We start from the raw sequence: 25,200 nt of genomic DNA on the forward strand, positions 1-25,200 counted from the left end.
GCTTGTATTATAGCAGAGCTTGCTTAAATCTGAAATATTAACTTCATGACGCTATATTCTTAAATCTTTTTCTATAAAGAAGGAATGTAGTTGACACTCGTTCGTAGTTTCATTTCATCGTTCCTCAAAAAGTTGTAACTCTCTTGCTCTGGTATCTTTCCTACCATTGAGTAATTAAATAGTAATTAAATTGAATACGTTTAATACCCTTGTATTATTGTTTAATTTGAGTTACAATGCTATGAGGTTAAATTGTATTTACACTTTAAGCGCTCTAAAACCGGTTTAAACTCCCAATGCTTTGCATTCACCGTTCCAAGGCGGTGACCCCAGCTTTATTCTTATATGTGTTTATGTTGTTTTGTATTGTGCTGTTTTGTACTGTTTTGTACTGTTTTGGCAATCGGTCACTTGCCTTAAATAAAAGACAAACTAATTGTTCATAATAAGAATTCAATACTGCTCCAGCAACTGGAGTTTCACTTCTTAATATAAAAAGAAAGAAATTTCTGTTCAGGCAGATGGGGACGTGTCAAATGTAGCACTAAATGACCACGGCCATACACCATAGTCCGCAATACTAAATTACATTAGGGCAAAGTTCCATACTGGGTCGTGTTGGTCAAACCTCGCTGGAGGCCACATACTTTATTCAATAATCATAAGTCCCCTATCGCTTTAAACCGACGAGAACTCTACTTCCACCCTATGTCCGTCCGTTTTATCTTTCAGTCCGTCTGTCCTTCAGTAAGTCTGTTCGTTTGTTCGTAAAACGTTAAGTCGCGATTTCTCAAAAAGTACTTGGATGAAACTAGTTTGTTACACTAATAATGGAAAATAAGTTAGTTTGCGATAAGTATAGCACACCCACGTTTTTCACCAGAGGTCTCTACATCCGGCCATCTGCTTAAAAACTGAATTTAAAGCAAAATACACATAATACGACCTCAATCATCGATTCATCTCAGACTGTTCTGCAGATTCTTAGACGTTACTTTATTTACTTACAGAAGGCCAAATAGAGATTATTGATTAATAGCAGATGTCAAAGGTGAGATCAAAGCTACTAAAAATCGAACAAAACGCAATTGTACTTAATGACCAAAGACATCATGCATCTTTTTAAAGCTTTTGCGTGTGCCTTATTTATGTCTGCCAATCCCTTCCTATGTTTAACAAACATGAGTCAGTTAAAAAGTTTGAAATAACTTGGATTTACGTTTGGAAGTAACACTCGCTAGCTGAATGTTAATGTTGACATATTCTTCATTCTCAACACCTCATTATTTGTTATCTTGAAGTTGGCGCATTTATCATGTATTACCGCATCAGATTCTTAAGCCGCAAAATAGACGCACACAAGATGTTTTGTCGACAGAGACAACAACTAATATTGCTTTAAGTGTTTACTTTTTAAACCTCGAAATAACCGCCTTATGACCACTGTGCACAGGTGAAAACATGACTTTCGGAGTTATATGTATTGTTCGTTGATCGCTTTAGCCAGGTAGCTCATGTGTTATAAAGGACGATTTTAGTCGGAGGGGAATCCGCTGTCAGCAAGATATATGTTCTCAGGTGACCGCTAAGTCAGGTTGGACTGTAGTAAAACTTGATATTTATGTCCGGAAAATTCTGTATTGTGCATGATCGGATTTCAAAATACATTCTCACAAATGATTATCCTATCAAGACGACGTGTAATGTCCAAAACAATGTCTTAAAAGTCGAAAACTCAAAGATAACACGTGATTTTTCAATTGGATATAGTGTTGAGACTATGGAGGACGTGCACCAACTTTTATCAATTATGTCGCTCATTTAATGTTTCCATCAGAATGATAACAATCAAAATTACACATATGAACAACTCATAATTAGCGTCTTTATATTTTACTAATTGATGTATTCATTGTTCACATTGTGTCTGTCACATAACACTTCACTTATGGGTGTTCGTTGACATGTAGTGGGGGAATCTGTGTTCTACGGACATCTTTTAAAATTTATTTAGAAATATTATTTACTATTAATCTGTTACCGAGTTTATTTATAAAGAGAACATACTACTATATAAATTGTTTATATTTTATCGATCTCGATAGATTTTATTTGAATTACAAACGAGCAGTATACCAGCTATATTGTATGATGTCGTATATATACTTTTTATTGTGTGTTGTTTATGTTTTCGTTTCTAGCTGGCCCTCATCCGAACATGTGTTGAGTATAATTTTACTTTTATTTTACTAAATTGAATTACGTAATGTTTAAAGTAATAAATCGGTATTGTATTGATTTTGTAAATCGTTTTGCTTTATTCGTCTGAATTATTTAAATGTTGATTTGTTCCTTTACTGATCAAATAACACGTGAATCACGTCGTGCTGAAATGATAAATTAAACAATTATACTAAGTTATAATCACAAGTAACGTTAAGTTATTTTAACTGACTTTGATTTTTTCAGTACCACCCCGTAAGTATATTGCTTTTTAATTAAATGCATATTCTTGTTTATGAACACTATTATTTTCAAATACCTATGAATTAATTGTCAATCTGTTATGTATTTACATACAAATTACATGCTCAATCGATTCAACCTGCACAACACTATTTAGCAAACGCAATATGAACTGCATTTGATAGAAGGTACTATCAATACATACATGTGAAATAACAAACATAATAAATAATACCAGGTGAGTTTCTCTTTTTTTTAAATGCGTTAGTAAAATAATGCACTTGGACAGTTTTTATTCGTTGTTTATAAAATAAGGTGGGTCTATTGTGTTAGCATTGAAACGTTTAGTTTGAAAACGTCGCCGCATCCATACGTTCTTTTCCATTTAACAAGTAACTGTTAACTATTTGATTTCGTGTGCAACGTCGACCTTTAAATTAGTTGTAATCGTTTAAACGGTTCTCAATTTGCTTTTTGTATTTCAGAGTTTGTACCCGGTACGTATGATACATTTGTTATGAACATCCTGATAAAAACGTGTATGTTTTGATACAGAGAAAGCATATTTCTGGTCCTGACGACATTTAACTAAATGAATATATCTGATAGTTGCTTTTCAATAACAAGAGTCAGTAATTTCCGATAATTCTTTTAATGTATTTATAAATAACCTGACAAATTCATGTATTTATAAATACCCTTACATATTCATATTCGAATAGTTCACTTTATTATTTTTCTAAACCTTAAATTACACGTGTGGTAATTTGAATAATTCATAATAGAAACGAAAAATGGAATCACGAATAATGTTGACTTAAATTAAGAAATAAGTAATGCAATTCAGATTCAAATCATAATACAACTATTTTATCGCGTGTATGATGAAACAAAGTCTGGCAACATCATTGTGCTTCGCAAAGCCATTACGAAACCGATAAACAATTAAACTCAAACACCCTAAATGTACTATTGAAATAGATCATTTATTTAATACATTTTAATTTGTTAATTATTTATGACAATATCAAACATAAAATACTAACGAATATTACTATTATTAGATAAGTGTCTCCAATCCTAGTATATTACTCCTATACTAAGAAAGACTTTTCTCAGTCCGCTGAGCAAGATGAATAGATATTTTATCCTCATAAGTAAAATGTACATTTCTTCAACGACATAGAAATACGACTTGAATTGTGATACTAGGCAATTAATTTAACAAATCTAACATTACTTATGATGAGTATCATTTAAACATAGTTGGATGAACGGTTTTAAGAAATATGCTTTTTGCCTTCTGCGCTTTGCTTTGCTGTTTAAAATGTTTGAAAGATGTTTACAACACTACAAATGTATATATCTACAAATGTCTACACATGCAGACAATTTGTCGTTAGCCAAGCATAGTTAAACGTGTATTTGTAAGACTGTGAACTATACTTAAATCCTAAGTAGGAAACACGTTATTACGTAGATGATGTGTTGAATGTTGCATCTTTTTCTTGCGATTATTTTGCAATTATTCGAGTGTTAATATCCAACTGACTTTCAAATGGTATACCCAAATGAATAATATTACCTTACATATATTATCATTTTGAAAACAGTAACGAAACGGAAAAATTATTATTTAGATTAATGCAAACTCAAATTTATAATATGTTTTGTTGTTATTGTTTCAGTTCCTTCCCATTTGGACGGTATGTTTTTTCTCAACAATTGATCGAGGCATTTATGCTTGTATATACTTATTTTCATACCAAATAGATATGTTATAGATAAAGTGCAAAGAACGCAATATGCTCAACTATTCGTATTTTGTTTTCTTGAATGCAAAGTTGTAAAAATGAAATTAATAATGGAATAACTAATTTAGAAATAGTAAACTCCACTGAGGTCCCTATGGCATTATAGTGACCAGTCAGGCAGCCACACACCGTATATGGACCGAAACCGTAGGCTGAGGTCCAAATACAGTTTGTGGCTGCCTGGCTGGTCACTATCATGCGATTGGGAGTTTACTATTTTTTATATTACACCGAAGAGTTTCCCCTTTACCATTGTACAGTGTTGTATGATTGTTTATGGTTTAGATCTAAAAGAAAAAACTGAAGAATTTCGCAGGAATAATGACGTCATTTCGTTAAAAAATTACGTCATTTTACAGTAAAACAGTGCAAATTTAGATGTGAGGAACCCCGAACGGTCCATGTACAAAAAATAGTGACCGGTCCATATACTTTTAGGTTCCTCTATCGCATTTTATAGACTGAAACTGGTCATATAGATATAGATGGACCAATATCTCTGAGGTGTAATATTATATTATGTGTTCTATGTATTTTATCGACTCAACTTGACTATCAAAAGGTGACTGTATATTTTACTTGTATGTGAGATGGTAATATTCAAATTGACTCTTAACATTATGAAGCAGTTAAAAAAAAATTATTTTGCTTGTTCCGTGATTACTTTTGGAAAAATCTATTTTGTATTGTTAGCTTTACAGCTAGGTCAGGTTGTGAGAAACAGATTTCCAGAAACATGGATTTGGGAAAAATACATTATTGGGTACGAGTTTTATCCGAATTTGCATTACCAGCATTTATCATCATCATAGTTTTCCAAGTCATAAAAACTAATGATTATACCCTCAGTAAGAAATTAGTTAAGTTGTATGTACCCTTTTTTATATTAACATAATAATACGAACTATTTTGATAATTGTTTATACAAATACAATTGTGTAGTGGGTAATTAGGGTTAAACAAACAAAACATGATATTGAAATAGAAAACAGCATTTTAATATAGAAATATTTATAACGTATTATGAACTGCGTTGTATTGATAGTGAAATAGTAAAGTACAGGTACCCGAATCAATTTAAACCGATATTTTAAAAGGATTTTTATGGCGTATTTTCACGGTTTCCGTCACAGAGATATTGCGTTACAAAGCAACGTATGATCGGGTATGAGTAATATCACTTTTCACTGTAGCTCTCGTATGGTATGAAATAACTGAGGGTGTATATCCCATACACCGTCAGTTACTAACGGTGTAACGATTATATCTCAACCGACTATTCGATTACTCGGGTAGTATGGAAATTACTCGGGGTGTATGGAAAAAAACTCCATGGGCACGTGCCCGCTCTAAGCCAATCGGATTAAGTCATTCTTGTAGGAGGAGAGATATTTGATAGTACATGCTCAGCATTTCAATACGAACGATTGCTCGGATTTAATATTCATGAACTTGTTATTTTTTAACTTTATCACTTTTTTGTCTTATACGCTTGTCATACCTTAAACTAAGTGCACATATTTTACAGAGCCACCGGAGAATTGCATGTAACAAAGCAGTTACCAGATTCCATCACTTCATGGAATACATCCGTTTTTGCAACAAACGATGTAACTGGATTCGGTATAGCAGATGACATTTCGCAAGTATGTTTGTTTATTATGGCATTTATCTTTCATTCATCTATAAAATGTATACATTTATATGTTCTACTCAAAAGAATATCTATTGACGATGTCGACATTTTATCAGTTCAGTCATTAAAGCCTGCCATTCTAACATCGTATTAAATATGCGTATTTCATATAATATTGCATTAACTGTATGCGGTAAAATGTTTGAATGTTTTTCAAAATGTCGGTCGTATTTCCAGGTAAGTTCACAGAATAATATTCGGATCATGTATTTGGGTTTTCAATTTGATTTGCATCCAACTTGACAAAAAGGCTTAATATTAGTCGTTCATAATTTCCCTTTCCATTTATTATTAATCAAAGCCCAAATTTAAGGTTAACCGGTAAATATGGGAAATGAATTATTACAACTTTGTCCAAGCATTTATGGTCCAGCATGGAAGATTTTTCAAATGGATGAAAGGGGCTGTCAAACAGATTGACGAACACAGAAAAGTTCTAAAATACCGTATTTTTTATACAATTATTAGTTTAAATTAATTAAAATATTACGACTGGTATATTACTTTAAAAAAAATTGTTAAGTTTTCATATTTTCAGTATATTCGGTAATAAATTTTCGCGATGTTAAATCGAAAGTATATCGCGAAAATAGGTGACATACTGATATACACACTATAAATATCGCAAGTAGATGGATCATTTTATATATAAAATATGTACAATTCACTAATCATGCGCAATTTGCATTCCTGGGTTTACCACGTGACGATGATGATCAATCTACTTGCGTTATTTACCTGGCAGATATACTCAGTAAAATTGTATTACCGAATATACTGAAAATATGAAAACTTAACAACTTTTTTCAAGTAATGTAATATACCAGTCGTGATATTTTAATCAAAATAAACTAATAAATGTACAAATACGGTATTTTAGAAGTTTTCTTTTTTCGTCAATCTGGTTGACCAACCCTTTAGGAGAGGTGATCATTTTTCAGAAGTCAATCATTTTTTAAAGCATATCTGTTTCGAGCATTGTTATTTTTGTAAACGGCTTGTCGAGCGCAATAACCATAAGTGTGCGAGTTCACCAAAATTCACCATGATAATGGCAGCAATTTAAATTCATTGGTCAAAGCTATAATACATTGCAAAAGGGCAAAACATTGTGAAATAGTATGTTAAGCACAATAATACATTTCTATATTGAAGACGAATTCCCCAATTAATTGTTTGATATTAAACGATACTATTAATTACGTGACGAGGTACCGTAACATATAGAGAATACTAGGTTAGCGTTGAATACAGAGAAGTTTATGTTGCGAGGCTTAGAACGCTCTATATGAGCAATATCGGACCATAAGTCCATAATAATGTCTCTTTGTATTTAAAAATAAAGGTGAAAAACTGATTGGTTAGGTGATTATGTCCACATTTTTCATCAGATTTTTTCCAAACTTACAGTGTCTTCATATCAATGAGCATTTTTACCTCATTTAACATGAGAAACATCGGGACAATAAGTCCAGAATTTGTTTCTATTAAATTTGACAAAATAAACAATTTCCACTTGTTTAAAAGATATCACAACTTTCGTCTAAATCTTTCCAAACTTGTTAAGAGTTTTTATATCAGTATTACTCGAGCCCTATTGAAAATGATGACTATCGGAGCAATAAATCTATTATGATCTATTACTGAATTTCAAAGTATTGTGAAATGCAGCTTCTTTATGCAATTTACAGTTTTCATTCAATTTTTTCTTCAAACTTTTACAGTGTTTTCATATCAATGAGTACTCAACCCCTATCGTAAATGAGCAACGTAAACATAAGTTCAGAATCATCTCCCCTTGAAGTTGAGAAAAATGTGAAATAACGTTTACAAGATGAAGCAGATTTTTTAAAACCTTCACAGTTCTGTTCCATTAATGAAAACTGCACACAGATGCCAGTAAAAAAAGGAAACCATGGTAAATAAAATGAACTATGAAATATTTGGGGGTTACAACACAAAATGATAGATAATGGTTATTTAGGGGTTATAACACAACATCATTAAAAATGGTTATTTGGGAGTTATTTAAAAAAAATCATAGAGAATGGTTATACCAGTATCTTTTTCTACTTTGTTTAAAATAATCGGCCAATATATTAATATTAACAGTAGAAAAAAAATCGTTCCATGTAACTTCATTGAGTGCCTTTTACGCTGAAATTCCCGACGCCCTTTGATGCTTTGCATCAATACTTATATTGTTTATGACATAAATAAAGGACAACGCATTTTTATGAGTTTGCTACCTTGTTGGTGCATATGAAGGTTCACTGTGTTTATATTTTTTTAAGTCAAACATCGAGACCAAAATTTAACTCTGAAATTAACACTTACCATAATAAAATTCTCTTTTTTAAACGCATCGGTGCTCAGTCATCGGAATGAAATACCTTTTATGGAGAACTTTCTACTCGTTAGCTTTAATAAATTTACGAGTTGGTAAGAAAACATGAACTATTATAATTATAGGAGATAAAATAGCACAGAATAACATTACGTCGTAACGTACTTCACGACCCGTGACTTGTAGAAGTACATTTTCTATGATTGTTGTCGTTTTTGTTTGCGAAAAAAAAATATTTGTTATAATGAATAAGTCATTCTCTCATAAAATACATTTGGAAATGGTTCATAGCTGTGTTCATGTCGATAAGGTGTCATTAATTTATTGTTAATGCTGATTTAAACTACTTTGTAAATTTCAATTCCTTAAAGTTAGTGCATGAATTTGTTGTTAAAATTTGTGCAATTGATATCACGTGAGCATTTTGCACAAGTCTGTCGGTAGTAATGCTGCATATCAATATCGCTCAGAAATATTATATGTCAAAACTTTTCTTAGAGAGCTAAGCTGAAACATCACAATCATATTTGATTCACGCAGCTCATAAGGTGTATTTGATATCAAAATGACGCTCTTAGCTTATAATTTTAGGTGACAGTAAACAAGTCGTTTTTTATAACCATGGATCTTCCCGACTCGATTGTTCAAGGAGAAGAATGTCTTCTCCAAATAACGGTTTTCAATTACCTACCGACACGTCAAGAAGTAAGTTTTAAAACTTTTGTTTACATTCAAGTGATAAGAAATGTGCAATTCAATATAACATCCTTCCAAATAAACTATAGTATGTTAAATAATGCATGTTTATAATAATATAAAGAGATGTGCCTGATATAAGTCAGTAATAATTTGTATCACAGGTTCAAATATCAGTTCAACACTCAGATGACTTAAGCCAAACAATCCCAAGTTCAGCAGCCGTAAGTACAAAAGCTGATCCTTACGGTTTTGTTATATTTGACAAATATTATAAATTAACTCACATTTAAATGTTCAAATTCCTTATAATAAACGAAAACGAAACGAAATAAACTCCGGATTGTCCAATCGCAATAAAAACCGAACGTTCTCAAACATACTAAATTTCTTTTTTATTTTTATTTTTAAGATAAAAAGAATGCCTCTCGTTACTAGCAACACACTGGTTTCATATTGTTTAATCGGCGTAAAATATAAAGCTTGTTTATACACTAAAAATATGCCTATTAATGTAAAAAAAAGGCACCGTTTGTATTTGACAAATCTCGGGGCAGTAATGAATCATTTACTGGTGTTAATTTATTTAATTAATAAATCTGATAGCTTTTAGTCAGCCACAATTTCATGCAAAGATAAGTAACGAAGATAACGAATTGAACGCCAGAATAAAATTTAAGTAATACAAATCCAACCACGATTCGAAATAGGCTGATATGAATGCATTTCGTCTTTTTATTCGTATGTCCCTGTATGTGCCTGACCATTCGATTTTTTTCAATCACCTTGAAGGAATTTTATGCAACTTACGACGATATGCATATGGTTCCAGTACATCAAGTAGGCATGAAGACAAGTTCAAAATTTAAGATAAAAAATGAGCGCTTTAGTAAATTGTGTGTATGCGTCGTACTTAAAGCTGAAATAGTAAATTAAAGCAAGACTATGAATATTACGGCTGTAACGATTGACCCAGTGATTTATAATTTAAAGCCTCGTATTATCGCCGATTTAAACCTTCTTTGTCCGCTGAAGTTTCTATGCAGACATACGATTTTTCAAAATTGTTTGACATTTTTAACTTTTGCTATTTTTAATGCGGAACAAGTACATCTTATAAAATATACGATACATTACTAGCCAAACCTACGCAGTTGTCAGTTCGTCAAACTTAAGCAAACACTTGACAGAACATAGCTTACACAGTAAGCGCATTACCGCATATCAGAATAATGAAATAGCTATTCGAGCAATACCAAAACAGAAAGTTAAAAACTTGTGTGTTTCGCAAAACTGGTTTAACAAATATTATTACAAATACCAATCATAACGTGATACACTTCTAATTGAGTATCAAGTATGTAATAGCATATATAGTGATTGTGTATGTACTTATTTTACTGCTCCATATTCAGATTATTATTTTTTATAAAGCACAGATATCGATGTCAGCTGCAAAATTTAATATCACCTAGACCTTGTAAGAGGTTGTAGTCTGTTACTATTGACAATTGCGTGGATCTTAACTCCTTTTATGTGTGTAGACACTTATTTATCAACCCAATCTCAATTACAAACAAATGCTAACAGATTTACAATCCGATTGCCAAAATGCTCAGGGCTCATAAATGCGAGGAATACCAATACGCGATAGAGAATACATGTACACACATCTACCAGTTATAATTTGCTGCTTAGTCCACACATCATGTAAAATATTGCAAAACTTTCCAATTTTCTGACTAAAGGACTGAAACCTTTGTGATGTTCGGTTTGATATAATTGATGTCAGAAGTTGATAACTTCGATTTCATGCATGGTATCAGCAAGAAATAAATATCCTTATAATTTTGTGTGAACGCTTATTGTAATGAAAAGAAATCCAATATGAATTTTGTGCATTGAAAGATATATTGAAATTTAACATCAAATTATATAGATCTTCTATTTATAGAGGAGATTCGATTTGATGTCATTTGTGTAGATCTTTAATTTCAGGCTTGCAATTATCACTGTTGATAAGCGCATTGCAATCCATTTGGTTAACGAATAGCAGCATGTCTACGGTTTTATTGACTAATGAGATTACAGCTTTCGAGTTCATGTATGAGTGGAAGTTATTTGTGGATAAACCATTATGATTAATATCAAGAGAATATAGTCCACATTTTGCAAGTGAATTAAAATCGTTTAACGATCGCAAATCACCCACCATCCTTTAGAGCATGAAAGTTGCATAAGTTGTCCCTTAGCATGAAAACTGAACGTTTGACAAAAAAACTATCGGCTAGTCAGTTTTTCTAAAGTTCATGAGCGAACAATATGTGTACAAATTGCAAGATTTTACCCGTTTTTAAGTGACATAATGCAAAATAATGTAGAGATTACACCACACATTTGAACACCATTGAAAATTGGAATGCTTACTTAACAATAATACAAACATTCCTGCTATTTTAATATACTTGTCGAAGGCATTTGATTTCTTCTCTCGTTACATATTTATTTTAAAGTTAAAACTTTAATGTTAAGTTAAAGTTAAAATTTTAGTACGTCTTAAAACTAATAATAATATACTCGTTAAATAGAAAGAACAGTGTTTAAGTTGAACTTCAAATGAGTAAATTTCAAGGTATGTTTACATTTGTGCATTTGTAAACTTATTTATAAATATGATTTTCAATTTTATGCTCACACATAATTTTTAATGGGTAGAGGTAAAGCTTACGCTTTGCAGCGAAAAGCCCGGGGCTCGATTCCATCAGGCGGCAAACTATTTTTATCAGCCAAAATGCAAATATACAAATTTTAGACTTTTACAGAAAGTAAAGTGCTGCTTATAAAAACATAAAATGACCTGTTGAAAAGTGTGAACAGGTTCATTCATTTCCCCGAGTCTTTATTACCCCCCCCCCCCCCGCCCTCCGTTTACATTTGAGAAAGCGGGTTTTATATTCCAGTGTGTCGGTGGGATTATTCCTTCCTGGTCTGTGTAGGTATCACATAAAGAGATTGTGTTGTTTTTTTTAAATATTAGTTGAAAATGAGCTATCCAACATTTTAAAATATTAAACATACGTTTGCTTTCATTACACTATTATTGAATCTACATTATTCTGAATATCATTGCGTGGGTGAGCAATATGAACAGCTCAATGTGAACCGACGGGTTTCGTTTACAAATGTTGCACTCTATATCATTCATATGTCTAAGCATATTTATGATTGCTCTATATAAATACGAATGTTTAAGAAACGTATGCAGGTTTCTTAATTATGAAGGGCAGCCTGGTTATGTCATATGAATCTGTTCAAACATGGTTACCCTTGCACTTACAGCTGGTGAACCTTAATAAGTTTTCCTTTTTATGAAGGATAAATGATAGGAAATGTCAGAAAATGTCAGTAATTAATATATATGGCATTTATGTATAAATATTTAACACAGTCATAAGTCTTGCTTTATTCAAACTTAGGTTCATCAGAAAACATTAGGTATTAAATTGTTACGAACAAATGTTGGAAAAAGGTGAGCATTTTCAACGTGGAATACTTGAGAATCTTTTCTGATTTGGTAATTTTTTCTTAGACTTTGACTTGGTACGTAGAATACCATGACAGTGGGACATATGCGATGAATTAACTGAAAATCAAAATGACCAGAAGGGGATTCCTATATTGTTTCAAATTTGAAATATGCGCAGTGATTTGATTAAATATTAACAGGTGCAACCAGGAGAAGGCCATTCTACATTTGTTCAGTTGACTCCAAGTATTATCGGCGATGTCACAATAACTGTGATGGCAAAAGCTGGAGACTTTTTCAGAACTGTCGCGTTTGACATACTTCAAAAAACATTACGCGTGCAGGTATGTATACACTAGTGTTTTCCCTTTTCAAAATACACATGTTGTTATTTTAAGGTACTCGGAAATTGCATACATTTTTTATTTCTTTTATAAGGTGAACTTCTTTTTATATTATTTATCCATGCAGCCTAATGGTGTACACAAGACCATAAATCAACAGCATTTGATTCATGTGCATCCAACAACTCCTTACTATAACAAGACAGTCCCGCTGTCTAACCCTCAAAATATGGTACCTGGAACGGGAAGAACTATTAACTTGAAAATAACAGGTAATCTGTTTTCAGGTATTATATGTAAATACACACGTAAATGGATAGCATTTAAATTATGATTTTAATTTAAGAATACATTTGTATTATTTTAATTCAGACCGGTTTTCATAGCTATCAATAAAAGTAAAAATCGAAAAAAAAAGTTTACGACAATATTTCTTGAATGCCTAATTTTATTTTTGGCTGTGTCCGTCTTAAATTTCTTATACTGTATACAAGGCAAAGAGCATTAATTTAATTCCAAAATGGGTTATTTCAGGCGATTTCATGGTTCCGAGTATTGATGGTTTGCAAAACCTCATAGATCGACCATCCGGTTGTGGCGAACAAAACATGTTGAATTTTGCACCTGATGTATACATCTCGAAGTATTTGAAAACTGTTAACAAACTCACATCTGCCATCAAAACTGTAGTTAATGGACATCTTGAATTTGGTAATGTTATTATATCGTGTACCTATTCATTCATTCGTGCTTTTGTAAGTTATGACATTTAAAAATAAACGTGTCGGGTTTATTTTAAGTAAAAAGGGAGATACTGAAATATTCAACAATAGGGGCGATTAAAATAAGTTCGAAATACGGTATTATAGATGTGATGCATACAATGTAAATTCATAGAAAATCATCAAACCGAAGTACATATAAATCGCAGTTAATGCTTATACTACAGCAACAACAGTCAAAACATAATTGAAACATAAATAAGTGATATTTTGGGCATTTTTCACCGTTGAATTTAGTTGAAAAGAATTAATAGGTCAAAAGAGTTAGTTAAAGTGTGGTAACTGGCCAAGTATCTGCAACTCTTCTTACTACCATTTGTTTTTAAAAAGTATATATTATATTCGATATTTTACATGACTCACCCAGTCCTCTAAGCCGAAATGATCCGTAAAACAAAATAGTGTCTTTGTGTCGTATGAACGAATCTGCACTTAAACTAAATTTAGATTCACATCGTACATCGAATCATTTCTGTCGTCAATTGCCAACACGAAAGTACGGTTGATATTCAAATGCATTATTTTTCTCTTTCCGGGATATTGTTTTAGTATGTTGATGCTGCATTTACAAATATAAGTGTATATAAGTGAAAACACAAAAAAAAAACAACGGTTGCGATAGACACCTATAAACTGTTAGATGCCCATAATATCACTTTAACATGATACAATTCCGCACCTTTTAATGATCCCGAAGTAGGGTCTGCACCGACTCGAACTAAGCTAATGTTATGATCAGAAAATATCTAGAGGTTATACGATAAACAACTAGACATCGGAGTTGGTCACCTTTGCGCTGTTTTATAATGTTGTTATTCTATATCAATACGGGTGTTGTTTCTAAGATGTATTCAATAAGACTACTCTTACTTGGGCAAAATCATATTTACTGATTGCATCACGTGGTAGGAAATGAACTAGATTACATTATCACGTTTGACCTGTTTGACGCGGGAGTTTAACGGTTGATAGAAGTATAATTCCAGAGGCAAGGAAGTGGTTCCCAGATAACTATTCATTTTGACATTTATTATGTATAACATACATGTATAACATAGGTTTATTCAATGTACAGGGTATACAATAGACAAACCGTCCATGAGTATACATGATCAAAACATAGTAACATATATAAAGGCATGACATGTGATCAGTATTGAATTCCATAAGTTGTTAAATAAAGTACCAATACATAAAAAGGTCTAGGACACATTATTTTTAGATTACAACATTAAGAATCTATTTAACAATCAATGCTATAAACGGTAACATCAAAAACAACAAAGACGAATCTACTAGAGAGCAAGAAGTCAAGTTTGAGTAATGCATTATATACAATAAATTATAATAATATTTATACAGGTTTCTTTGACTAAATGCTTTATGTTCATACATAGCTTAGTTTCTGTTGGTACTTATATTATCCGATTGCATTATTTCAATAAATTTGATCATGTTTGGTCTTTTCCAGTAATATGTATTTATATACAATTTCCTAATATCATCATATAAAGAACATTATAATAAAAAATGATATTCATCCTCAAGAACATTGCAATGTTGACATTTTCTATCTTGAACATACGTAAGGAGAATGTCTGTTTGACCCACACGTCGGATTATGCGTCCGACACGCAAAAGCATATGCGCATTAAGGTTTATCAAAATTATTTTATTTTATGTATAATATAGTCTTCATAATTAAACATCTATTAGCTATTCTATAAGAAAAATCTCACGTATTACCCACAATTCAAATACATATTCGCTTATTTATTGAGTTGCGCTGTGTTATTGACGTGGTTTGATCAAAGAAAAGTTTTTAACAGGTTATCAAAATGAGCTTAGAAATAAACACTCGGATGGTTCCTTCAGTGCATTTGGAGACAGCGACAGTTCAGGCAGCTCTTGGTATGACACATATAAATGAAACGATTTCATGACATTAAATGTAAAATGCGATAGTATACTAAATTGTATTGGCAACGTTGTAATTCTATAACAGGCCAGTCGTTCGTTTTACGTTGTATTTTGTATTTTTTAAACCAGGCTTACAGCTTTTGTTATGAAGTGCTTTGGTATGGCAAGATCAATGATAAGGATTGATGACACTATCATCGGACAAGGCGTGAACTGGCTCTTGGACAAACAGAATACAGACGGATCTTTCAACGAACCTGGGCGTGTGATTCACACAAATATGCAGGTAATGTATTTCAGAGCGATACAGTATGAAGTGACAGAGAAGGTTGCTGTTTATTTTAAAACGGTTGCTAGTATGATAATAAAATATTATATATATGCATTAGGGTATATAAATATTCAGACCTTTTTGGAGCTACAATAACAAATTCAAAGGCGTTAATACAGTATTATGTGCTGTGTTAAAATCGTAATGTTTTGTTCATATTAACAAGATTAGTGGTAAATTATACGGTTATTTCTGTGACAAATATATTCACAATTAAATACAATGGATAAGATGCAATGTTAGTTGTGGTTTAAGTTGTTTATATCTTACTTTTGCACCACTAGATTCATGTTTTATATTCGGTTGAAGCAGTACCTTCCGGAACCTGTCCAACGCCACTGATATTAGTTTCATTTTATATTTAGTCTGGTACTGGACAAGGTGCTGCCCTGACAGCGTTCATAATGGTATCTCTTCTCGAAAACCGGGATTCATATCCTGCAGCGGTACGGTTTTTTCTTTTTGATGTAAATAAAAGAGACGGCATAATGAATAAGCTAAAACTACGTGAGTCCAGTATGTCGCTTGACGGCCGATTGCTTAGGTGAAAAACGGTCGAATATGTTGCATTGCTCACTTTGCACACAATGAAGTCTCAGCATTATGATACGGAAAAAGTAATATCCCCGTATGTATTTAATGTACATTAAGGGCTCTTGCGTTTTCAGTTTTTGTCATTTTATCAAATTGTTAACATGCAACTTTACGAGCTTTACCCAAAAATAAGTGAACCAGACGCCGTCGCTAATGGTGTCTATAAAAGCATTACTCAGTCGCTAAATGCGGCAATACCCATTTTATTTTGTAATAAGTATTTTTATATGTTACTGTTTTAAGAATTGTTTACGTAAACGTGGAAAAGATCGTCGCGATAGGAGACAGGGTATTCTGTTCTACTAACGTTGTTATTGCAACAACCAGATGTTTTACATATAGGTGTTTTAAGAGGTTTGTACTTAAAACACTGATTTTAATTATTATTTTGCTAGGTTTCTGCCATTTATACATATTCATTTAAGCAATTCGATTCGTTTATACTGAGCCCGATATTATGAATTGTTTATACAAAATAACGAACATACTTAAATAAGCTGTATAATTTATAATCAATGCGTAAAATGAAAGTTAAACACCATCAGCAAGAGAGAAAACTCTTTTATACACTGAGGTAATTTATTTTTTGCAACGAACCAGATGCAAAACAGTAAGGAAGGAAACAAATCAACTACGCATTATCTATTTAAAAAAGACATATGTCAATTATTAACGTTTATGGCCGAAATCTCTCAGAATTTCATTTCTGTCTGTCGTTCTTTGAATATTTTTTTGAACAAGTTTAGCTCAAATTGTCAACGTCTACAATTCAAACATTCAGCAAGTGTTATTCATATGCATTTGGTTTCATTCTACGCTTTTCAACATACAATCTCTTCAACATGAAAGTATTACAACTTTAAGCGTGACAACCTCTTTTGAGATGTGTTATAAGCAGACTACGTTTGGAAATTTAATAATGACGACAAGGTAAAACTAAACAAATAGCAGTACAGATCTATGTTCCATGATTTTGAAGATTATAATTAAAGAAATACATTCTGCAATTTAAGGATAATGCCATGCAAGTGTAAATTAGTAACACTAAACATAAATCAAAGTAAATATATTACTAAATAGGTTTTCTATTGACGAAATGTGAGTTTACCAACAGGATATTTTCAAAATCGATTGTTTGCATGACATTTAAATAAGTTATTGAAAATTCACAACTAGAAGAATATTTACAAATATCGTTTTGTATAAGGAAACTAACGAATCTAATTATATGAAGGAATAAAGTGGTTTCAACACTGTTCATGTATGATCTGCAAAATACGGGTATGATTAACATGACAAGTGAACTACGCTTGTAATCATTATATCAACAATTTCCCAGTATTAGAACGTTACAATTTGCCTGGTATCATGCTCTAATCCCTGTTACTCATTGATTAATACACTTTTTGTACATTATAGTTTTTACATTATTTAAATTATCATATTTTATTACATTTCAATGCAATTGTCAAAAATATGAAAATGCACGTGGTTTCGTGGTTATTACAGCAATTCAGAATGAATACTTCAACATCTATGAGTATGGCTTACTTGGAAACACAGCTGAGCTCAATTCACGATGCATATACGCTTGCCTTAACGTGTTATGGGCTGGCATTAGCAAGAAGTTCGAACAGTTCTCATTGTATTTCCAAGTTGCAAACGGTTGCAGTTGTGGATGGTATGATGTCTATAAGGCAATCTAGCTCATGATTAATATTATGATTTAAATCTTCATATTAAAAAAATACAATAGTTATTTCAATTACAATTACATTTTTCATTTATTTTCTTGCGTTAAAATTTTTTATGGAAATATAATGTGATACATTTAATTTAAAACAAACATATTAAAGCCAGAGATTTCATAATAATGCATTGCTTCATAAAAAGGTTATTGAGGCAATTGTTATGTTTAAGGAAAAACAACTCATTGGACAAGCGGAAGCCGAGTTAAAAGGTCAAGTGTTTTACAAACCAGGGCACCGGCTCAAGATATCGAGAGCACGGCATATGCTCTATTGGCCTTTATTGAAATGAATCAAATGACAGAGGCATTCGGTGTCGTTAAATGGCTTGTGTCTCAACGGAATCCGTCAGGTGGCTTTGAGTCAACCCAAGTAAGAGGTGTTTGAAAATGTAAAAAAAACAAACATCGTCTAATATACATACGCTCGTGTGCAATACCTAACTCACTTTTACTACTCAGGCGTTTGAATTCTCTTCTTCATCAACAATTTACTTATACTTTAGGAATGGAGCTTTAGCTTCATAGCGCAGTTGGGAGACCTTCAATTTTTAAGCCCAACCCTTTTAAAATATGTCATTTTCTTTCTCGTCCGTTTACCCAGTGTCAACTTTCTTGCGAATAACACACACATCTAGAATGATTTACTTCCAGGTTTGCAATTTGATTGATAAATATAAGATTTATTTTATATTAACATCTGATTATTTTGAAAAAGACCATACCTTATGCAATATATGCAGAATGGATTAATGAAAATAAGTTCGTAAGAGGAAACATTTTAAATTTAGTAACTTACAACAAACAATTTTTAACGATAGTTGTCATCCTTCTACTTTTAACACCCCACGCCCGCCATTCCCTAAAAAACATTTATATTTAAATTCTAATATAAATACATTATTGGAAAAACGTCATGAATAATTGAATTATATTTTATAACGTTGGGAGATCGTTACTCTAACTTTATGCACTAAATTATATGTATTCACAAAGTTCATGTGTATGTGTTCTCTCCACAGGACACTGTTGTTTCTCTGCAAGCGTTGGCTAAATTTTCTGAATTAACTACAATGGGCCCCCAAAAGACACCAAACTACAACGTCCACATTGCTGGAAGTGGAGCAGGTTTCAACCATCAGTATGACGTCACTCTGGCCAATTACGACGTAATGCATAGTGTACAAGTATGATATTTCGCTTACAAATATTTGACTTATAATTTAATGGTTGTTAAATAAGACTACATATTGTGTTATTATTAAGTAACGAGTGTAATTTTTTTTCATTTAATAGATGTTATTGTTAAATGCCCAAGTATAATTAAATATGCATTTTGTCATGTAGTTGTAAATATTTCAAATTCACCTTCGTCTGCCCGGCAGTATATCAATGTGTTCGTTTTTTTCCTCAGCGCGTTAGATTGTCTGAATCGCTCTATATCTGCTTAACCGTTTGAAGTATTTTTAAAACGATCAGGTCATCGAAACGTAGTGCAAAGCGTGCGTAATCACGGCTTAAACATAATTTCACATGGTCAAATATTCCAGTCTTTATTTCTTGCCCGCTTCTTCCCTATGTAGATTGTTAAAGGATTTTTAACTTAACGTGGCTCGCGAAAATAACAAAAAATGCATTGGCTATTCATTCCTGCTGAATGCCAAGGCCACAGTTGCGTTGAAGGTAAAATCTTTGGGTCTCCGTTATCGTGTGTGTATTTCATGCGTTCCATATCCTTAAGCCTTTCAGAGATTTCAAGAAAATCGTTTAATTAGTTTCAAGACATGTACATAAGGCATGATCAATTCACCCAAACTCAAACACTTAAAGCTGGGATGTTAAAATAATGTTCATTGGTATCGCTCTATATCGCTTAAGTACTTTAAATACATCACAAGGATCCTGTCTTTCGCTATTTCTGTCCTATGGACTGTCTTGTGACATATTTATGTTTTGACAAAAATTAAGATACCTGAGAGCCTAGACAGTCTGAGCTTCGCCGCGACCGGACACGGAGTTGCTGTCGTTGATGTTTGTATTATATGCTGTTTTCTTTAGTTAATACCTTTGTTTATTAATGTCAGGAATTGGGCCAATTTGCACATGTATTGGTCAAAACGTGAACCTATAAAAAAAACTTTTACAATCGAATATATACACGTTGTAGATATAAATGTTTTGTGTTTAATTAAGCTTATAAAGAGTATACTGTAAACCTTTTAAATGTTATAATCACTATCTGTCCGTCATGTCTGAAATTATTGAAATTGTCATCATATGTAAACAAAAATGCGCTCTACATAATTAACGCTGAACCACGGTTTATGCTCTTTTATTGATAGGTTACTATGTCCTATTACGTGCAAGGTTCTTCCACAAACAGTAGCTTTATCCAGGTGACTGCGCCTGTATATAACGAATCCATCAACAGCGTCACGCTCGATCCATGTGTAACGTATGAGAAAATTGTTTTGCTATCTTTTAACTTATTATATACATTGATTTATTTACTATATTTTAAGTAAATAATGGAATCGAAAGTATCAATATGTGTTAATGAAAGTTGAGAATCTTTATAAGAGGGTCTTAGCGTTGATTGTTTTCAGCTTATGAATAGAGAGCTTTTGTGAACTTTTTCGATCAGTATATGTCCGGCACCGTGCCTCGTCAACTTAAAGCTTGTAACCATGCTAAAACCTACAATATGTGCTTAATCGTGTTGAAGCGTTTGGTGGGCAAAAAGATTACCTTGACAGTATAAAGAACACGTTCCAATCTAGATTACGCGTGTCAAAAAAGTAGGTTACAAGGTTACAATATAAGCGTAGTTTATCAGTCCATCCTCGTGAAAAATATTCAAAATGTTTATTTTAACAAAATGTAGGTTAACTTTTTAGCTGCATCCCTTGTGTTTTAAATTAGATAACCAGGTCAAATCTTTATTTTAAAAAAATGTCATCACTCTAGAAGGAACATGTGTGACTCAATCTCGATAAAATTTTCCGATCCTTAATATCTTGACAATATTCAGACCAAGTTCTAATCTGGTTAAAGAGGCGTAAACGGGTCATTCAGCAATGCATTAACCTTAAACTAATTAAAGCGGTTTAGGTTCATCATGGTACTCGTGTTGTGTTTGTTTTAGATGGACGGGACGAACAACAAGCGGCATGATACTTGTTGAAATAGAAATGATAACAGGTGATGTAAACATGAATCAGTTGTTTGTGTAAAACTTTCTTTAAACACGTTGATACAAATTCAGCTTTATCCAAATAAGTCGAATAATAATTCAGTCGTTTTATTTACGACACCTTAAAGAATGACGAAAACCCTTATTTTATACAAAAAATAATAAGACGTGGCTTAATTAATTCACACCACGAAGCAAGTAAATATAAAATCATTAAATACACATTTAAGTTTGAAACGAGTACATTATTCGAATAAAATGTCGATTTAAGGATTTAAGCACAATGTAGACGTTCTTGGAAGGCAACCACAGATTAAACGCTATGAGGCGAATGGTAGAAATCTAGCACTGTATTTTGACGCGGTATGTTTTTTCTTAACTTGTATTGACACATTGTTCACGCATCTCTATGAAAACATGAACATATTACAGCTTTGATTTAAATGGCTTAGCCATACATTTGTGTTGTAATAGGTTTTGCTTTTATAACTTCGCAAGCTTGACAATGGAGCAAGAGTTTGTGTGCGTGTGACAATGGACCGTGCAGATCCAGTCGTGAAGAGCCAGGCATGTCATGTCGTGGCGTACGACTACTATGAACCAAGTAATAGATTACTTTTGTCTTATTTATATTACATTAGCTTATACATAGAACTAATTAATGATTATTTGATAACACCATAGATGTTAATGTTCACATGAAATCATAAATTACATCAGTGCTAAGCACGACGGTTTAACAGCTGAAATTTAAGTGTTGTATATCACAATACTTCTTTTAATTATCACGTGGTCGAACATTCACAAATCAACATCACGTTTGGCGTTCTTTTCTTGTGCCCTTTCAAACTGCAGTGGCGAAGTGTACTTATATGTCACAGAGAGCAATGTCTGTAATTTTATGCTTAAATATATATTAACATATTGTTTGCATCATTTTGCAATAACAGTATTGTTCATGGATAGTTTTGCTTCTTTCTTGTCCTGTACAGCTCACCAAGCGGTCACGATGTACGAGTCAGGTATTTTGAAGAGGTCCACCGTTTGCGATATATGTCAACGCTGCCCGTTTTGCAGCGGAGTATCAGTAAGAATGTTAATGGTATTTCTTTTTTTAACGCGAATATCTCTCATTGCAAATATGAATGTGTGTTTATGAATAAATCATAAAAGTAACGGTCCAAAAGCATTTGCTTCTTTTACTGTTCATATTAATATACTTTCCATGTTGTCTTAATGTGAAAAAGAAACAGAAAAGAGCGCTTTCATGGCACTCGTTCAACCCCTAGTTGGTTGCAGCTATTTTATGCTGACTTTATTTCGAAAGTCTTAATTTAATGTATCTAAATTTATATTACACATAAGATTATTTTTTCAGTTGAAACTGACTATAAAATTTAAAGGGACTGGTTCACAGTTTGTCAAAATGACGATTTACTTATAGAAAAAACATTACCAAAATAATGTATACATAATGTGTTAACGAGCGGAATAACAAATCATGACAGATAAAATGTTTAAATATAATTTATTGGTTCAATAATACTTATATCTCTATGTCAATATTTCTCATTGCATAGCTTTTTGTTAAATTGTTAAATTGTCAGTCATAGTCAATATTGGAATTTAAAAGATCAGGTCGCATGTGATGGATTTTTATGTACCTCAGGAAAAGAACTTGTGCCAAAAATGTAACCTCTCTAAATAGCTACACAGAAAATCATTAGAACGGACATCTATTAATACTACTTGAGCTTAAAAAGAATGCCAATGGAACTAATGGATAATATATAACAGATATTGGCACTAGAAAATGAGTTATAGGAACTTTGAACGAACTGTCAAAAATGTCTGATAATATCACTTTGTTAAATTACTGTTAAAAGTAACCGTGACATTGATATTCCTATTGTTTATTATGTCTAAAAAGTTGACGTATTCTAAGAGTATCATATTCACTTCTCATTTTTACGAGTGCATCATTTATGCATTCATATGTAGGTAACCTCATTTTACATTTCTAGACGTATATCCTTTTAAATGACGTTTCGTTTAAAGACTGCTCAGTCCCATCCAAAACGACACAATTATGATTTGTAACATGAGACCACCTTCTATTCAAATAATGGTAATATATTTCATATGATGATTTATTAAAATGAATAACATTTCTGCACAGAGAATAAAGATTTAAGAAGAGAATGGCTCACCTTACCTGCTACCCCTTGCAATAGGAATTTACACTGTGTAACCGCCGATTTGACATCACTGTATAAAACTTGAAATCAACACTTAATTTTTGGCCAAAATGAAACAAAGAAAATCATTTTAGACAGAAAACATCGCTCATGCGTCGTAATGTTATTAAAAGTCAATCAGAAGTAACACGCAAGTTATTTCTTTCTCTTAATTAAAGTAGTTTTTATCATAAATTAATCGTGTGTTTGTTCAATATATCTTTCCTTAATAAAACTGTCTGATCCTAACTTATTACATCTTAAGGCTGTAAGCTACAACCCAAGACACAAGTAGAGAGAGAAATTGTGCGCATGTTTTGTGATGAAAGTGTTTATTTCTTTTTCTTTACTAGACACAATAAAATGCACCGAGTAATTGTAATAAATTAAATTCACATTTAGAAGTCTTCATTTAAGTTCTGAAAAAAAAGTTCCATACCATATTAAAAAGTGTACGCTAAAACTAAAACTACAGGGGGCTTTACAATTAGACATGTTTTTAACCATTGAAGCTCCCTCTTAGAATATAGTGTACTCATATGATTTAGAATCACTTCATTCAATAAATATATTTAAGTAAACATATTCACTTAATATAAAAAAAACATCTTCAAATCGTGTTTTGGTATTAAGTTGAAGGTAAAATCATGTTAATGGGTTTAAATCTTTCATTTCAGATCGTGGGTTAAAATGCAGAGCTAGCTGTTTGTTTGCGTCATTTGGATGACATGTTAAATACATTGTCAATAATCATTATAAGCATTCAGAGTTGATGTTGTGTTTATTAATCCCTATATTTTATTACGCACGTCCATTAATATCCCCTATACCGTTTGAATAACTGTTATACATTTTGGATCATATAGTCAAGTCATTGCCACGTTCTGCAGAAGGCAAGAGTCAGTAACGCGGGCGTGTGCAACATCGTGTTTGGGTTTTCTATCAACTATGTTGTTTTTTTTATCATGTATAGTAGTTTAAATTTAAATAAATGTATGGTTATTTGGCCTTTTTAATATCTGCATATCTGCAAAACTTTCAAAAATGTCTTTTCATAAGGTATAGGCGTTTGGTATTTAGCATGAAACAATTTAGTGAAACAACAAGAACATTACATGTCGTGTAATATATCCATGCGGTCAAAATTGAAAATGTCCTCGCTAACACTTACTAACATTAAACTTATTTCAAACCACAAATCGCACGGCTTTTATAATTGGTTGTGTTCAAAGATTGTGGCTCTATAAAAACATTGACCAACTATGCCCCTTTGGTCGTAACGGTCCATGCTCCCTCCACAGATATACGATGTATTTCATCTTAGACCGCTCGTATCTATTAGGCGCTGTTCTTTGCATGGTATACATGTGCAATGTATACAATGTATGTTTCAAAGTACGTGTTTTAGAAAGTTATTAATGTTTATATCAATATTTGTATAGCAACAATGGTGATATTTTTTGAAAAACTATTTTTATTCGTCAGACAATATTTGTATGAATTTTCT

The 25,200-nt window shown here is 32.2% G+C and overlaps 1 protein-coding gene across 1 annotated transcript; it reads left to right on the top strand.

Annotated features, from left to right (window-relative positions):
- Positions 1-3,239: 3,239 nt before the first annotated feature.
- LOC127862177 (CD109 antigen-like) lies at positions 3,240-24,459 on the top strand. Its single transcript, XM_052401176.1, has 21 exons — positions 3,240-4,172; positions 4,974-5,043; positions 5,809-5,926; positions 8,915-9,028; positions 9,184-9,243; positions 12,746-12,889; positions 13,017-13,161; positions 13,424-13,600; positions 15,501-15,582; positions 15,721-15,877; positions 16,288-16,368; positions 18,026-18,197; positions 18,437-18,636; positions 19,286-19,450; positions 20,232-20,294; positions 20,606-20,718; positions 21,409-21,464; positions 21,728-21,819; positions 21,955-22,060; positions 22,449-22,543; positions 24,371-24,459. Exons 4-21 carry the CDS (start codon positions 8,945-8,947, stop codon positions 24,380-24,382), a joined length of 2,004 nt encoding a protein of 667 aa, XP_052257136.1. The 5' UTR covers positions 3,240-4,172; positions 4,974-5,043; positions 5,809-5,926; positions 8,915-8,944; the 3' UTR covers positions 24,383-24,459.
- The last annotated feature ends 741 nt before the right edge of the window (positions 24,460-25,200 follow it).

The sequence above is a fragment of the Dreissena polymorpha genome, chromosome 16 (assembly GCF_020536995.1).
Source record: "Dreissena polymorpha isolate Duluth1 chromosome 16, UMN_Dpol_1.0, whole genome shotgun sequence".
NCBI classification, from domain to species: Eukaryota; Metazoa; Mollusca; class Bivalvia; order Myida; family Dreissenidae; genus Dreissena; species Dreissena polymorpha.

What these genes read in the sequence shown, in the direction of transcription:
- LOC127862177 (XM_052401176.1), top strand. Translation starts at nt 8,945, where the DNA reads ATGGATCTTCCCGACTCGATTGTTCAAGGAGAAGAATGTCTTCTCCAA. An exon ending in AAAAAACATTACGCGTGCAG is followed by an intron (nt 12,890 to 13,016) that starts GTATGTATACAC and finishes TTATCCATGCAG; the next exon opens with CCTAATGGTGTACACAAGAC. An exon ending in GACAGTTCAGGCAGCTCTTG is followed by an intron (nt 15,583 to 15,720) that starts GTATGACACATA and finishes TTTTTAAACCAG; the next exon opens with GCTTACAGCTTTTGTTATGA.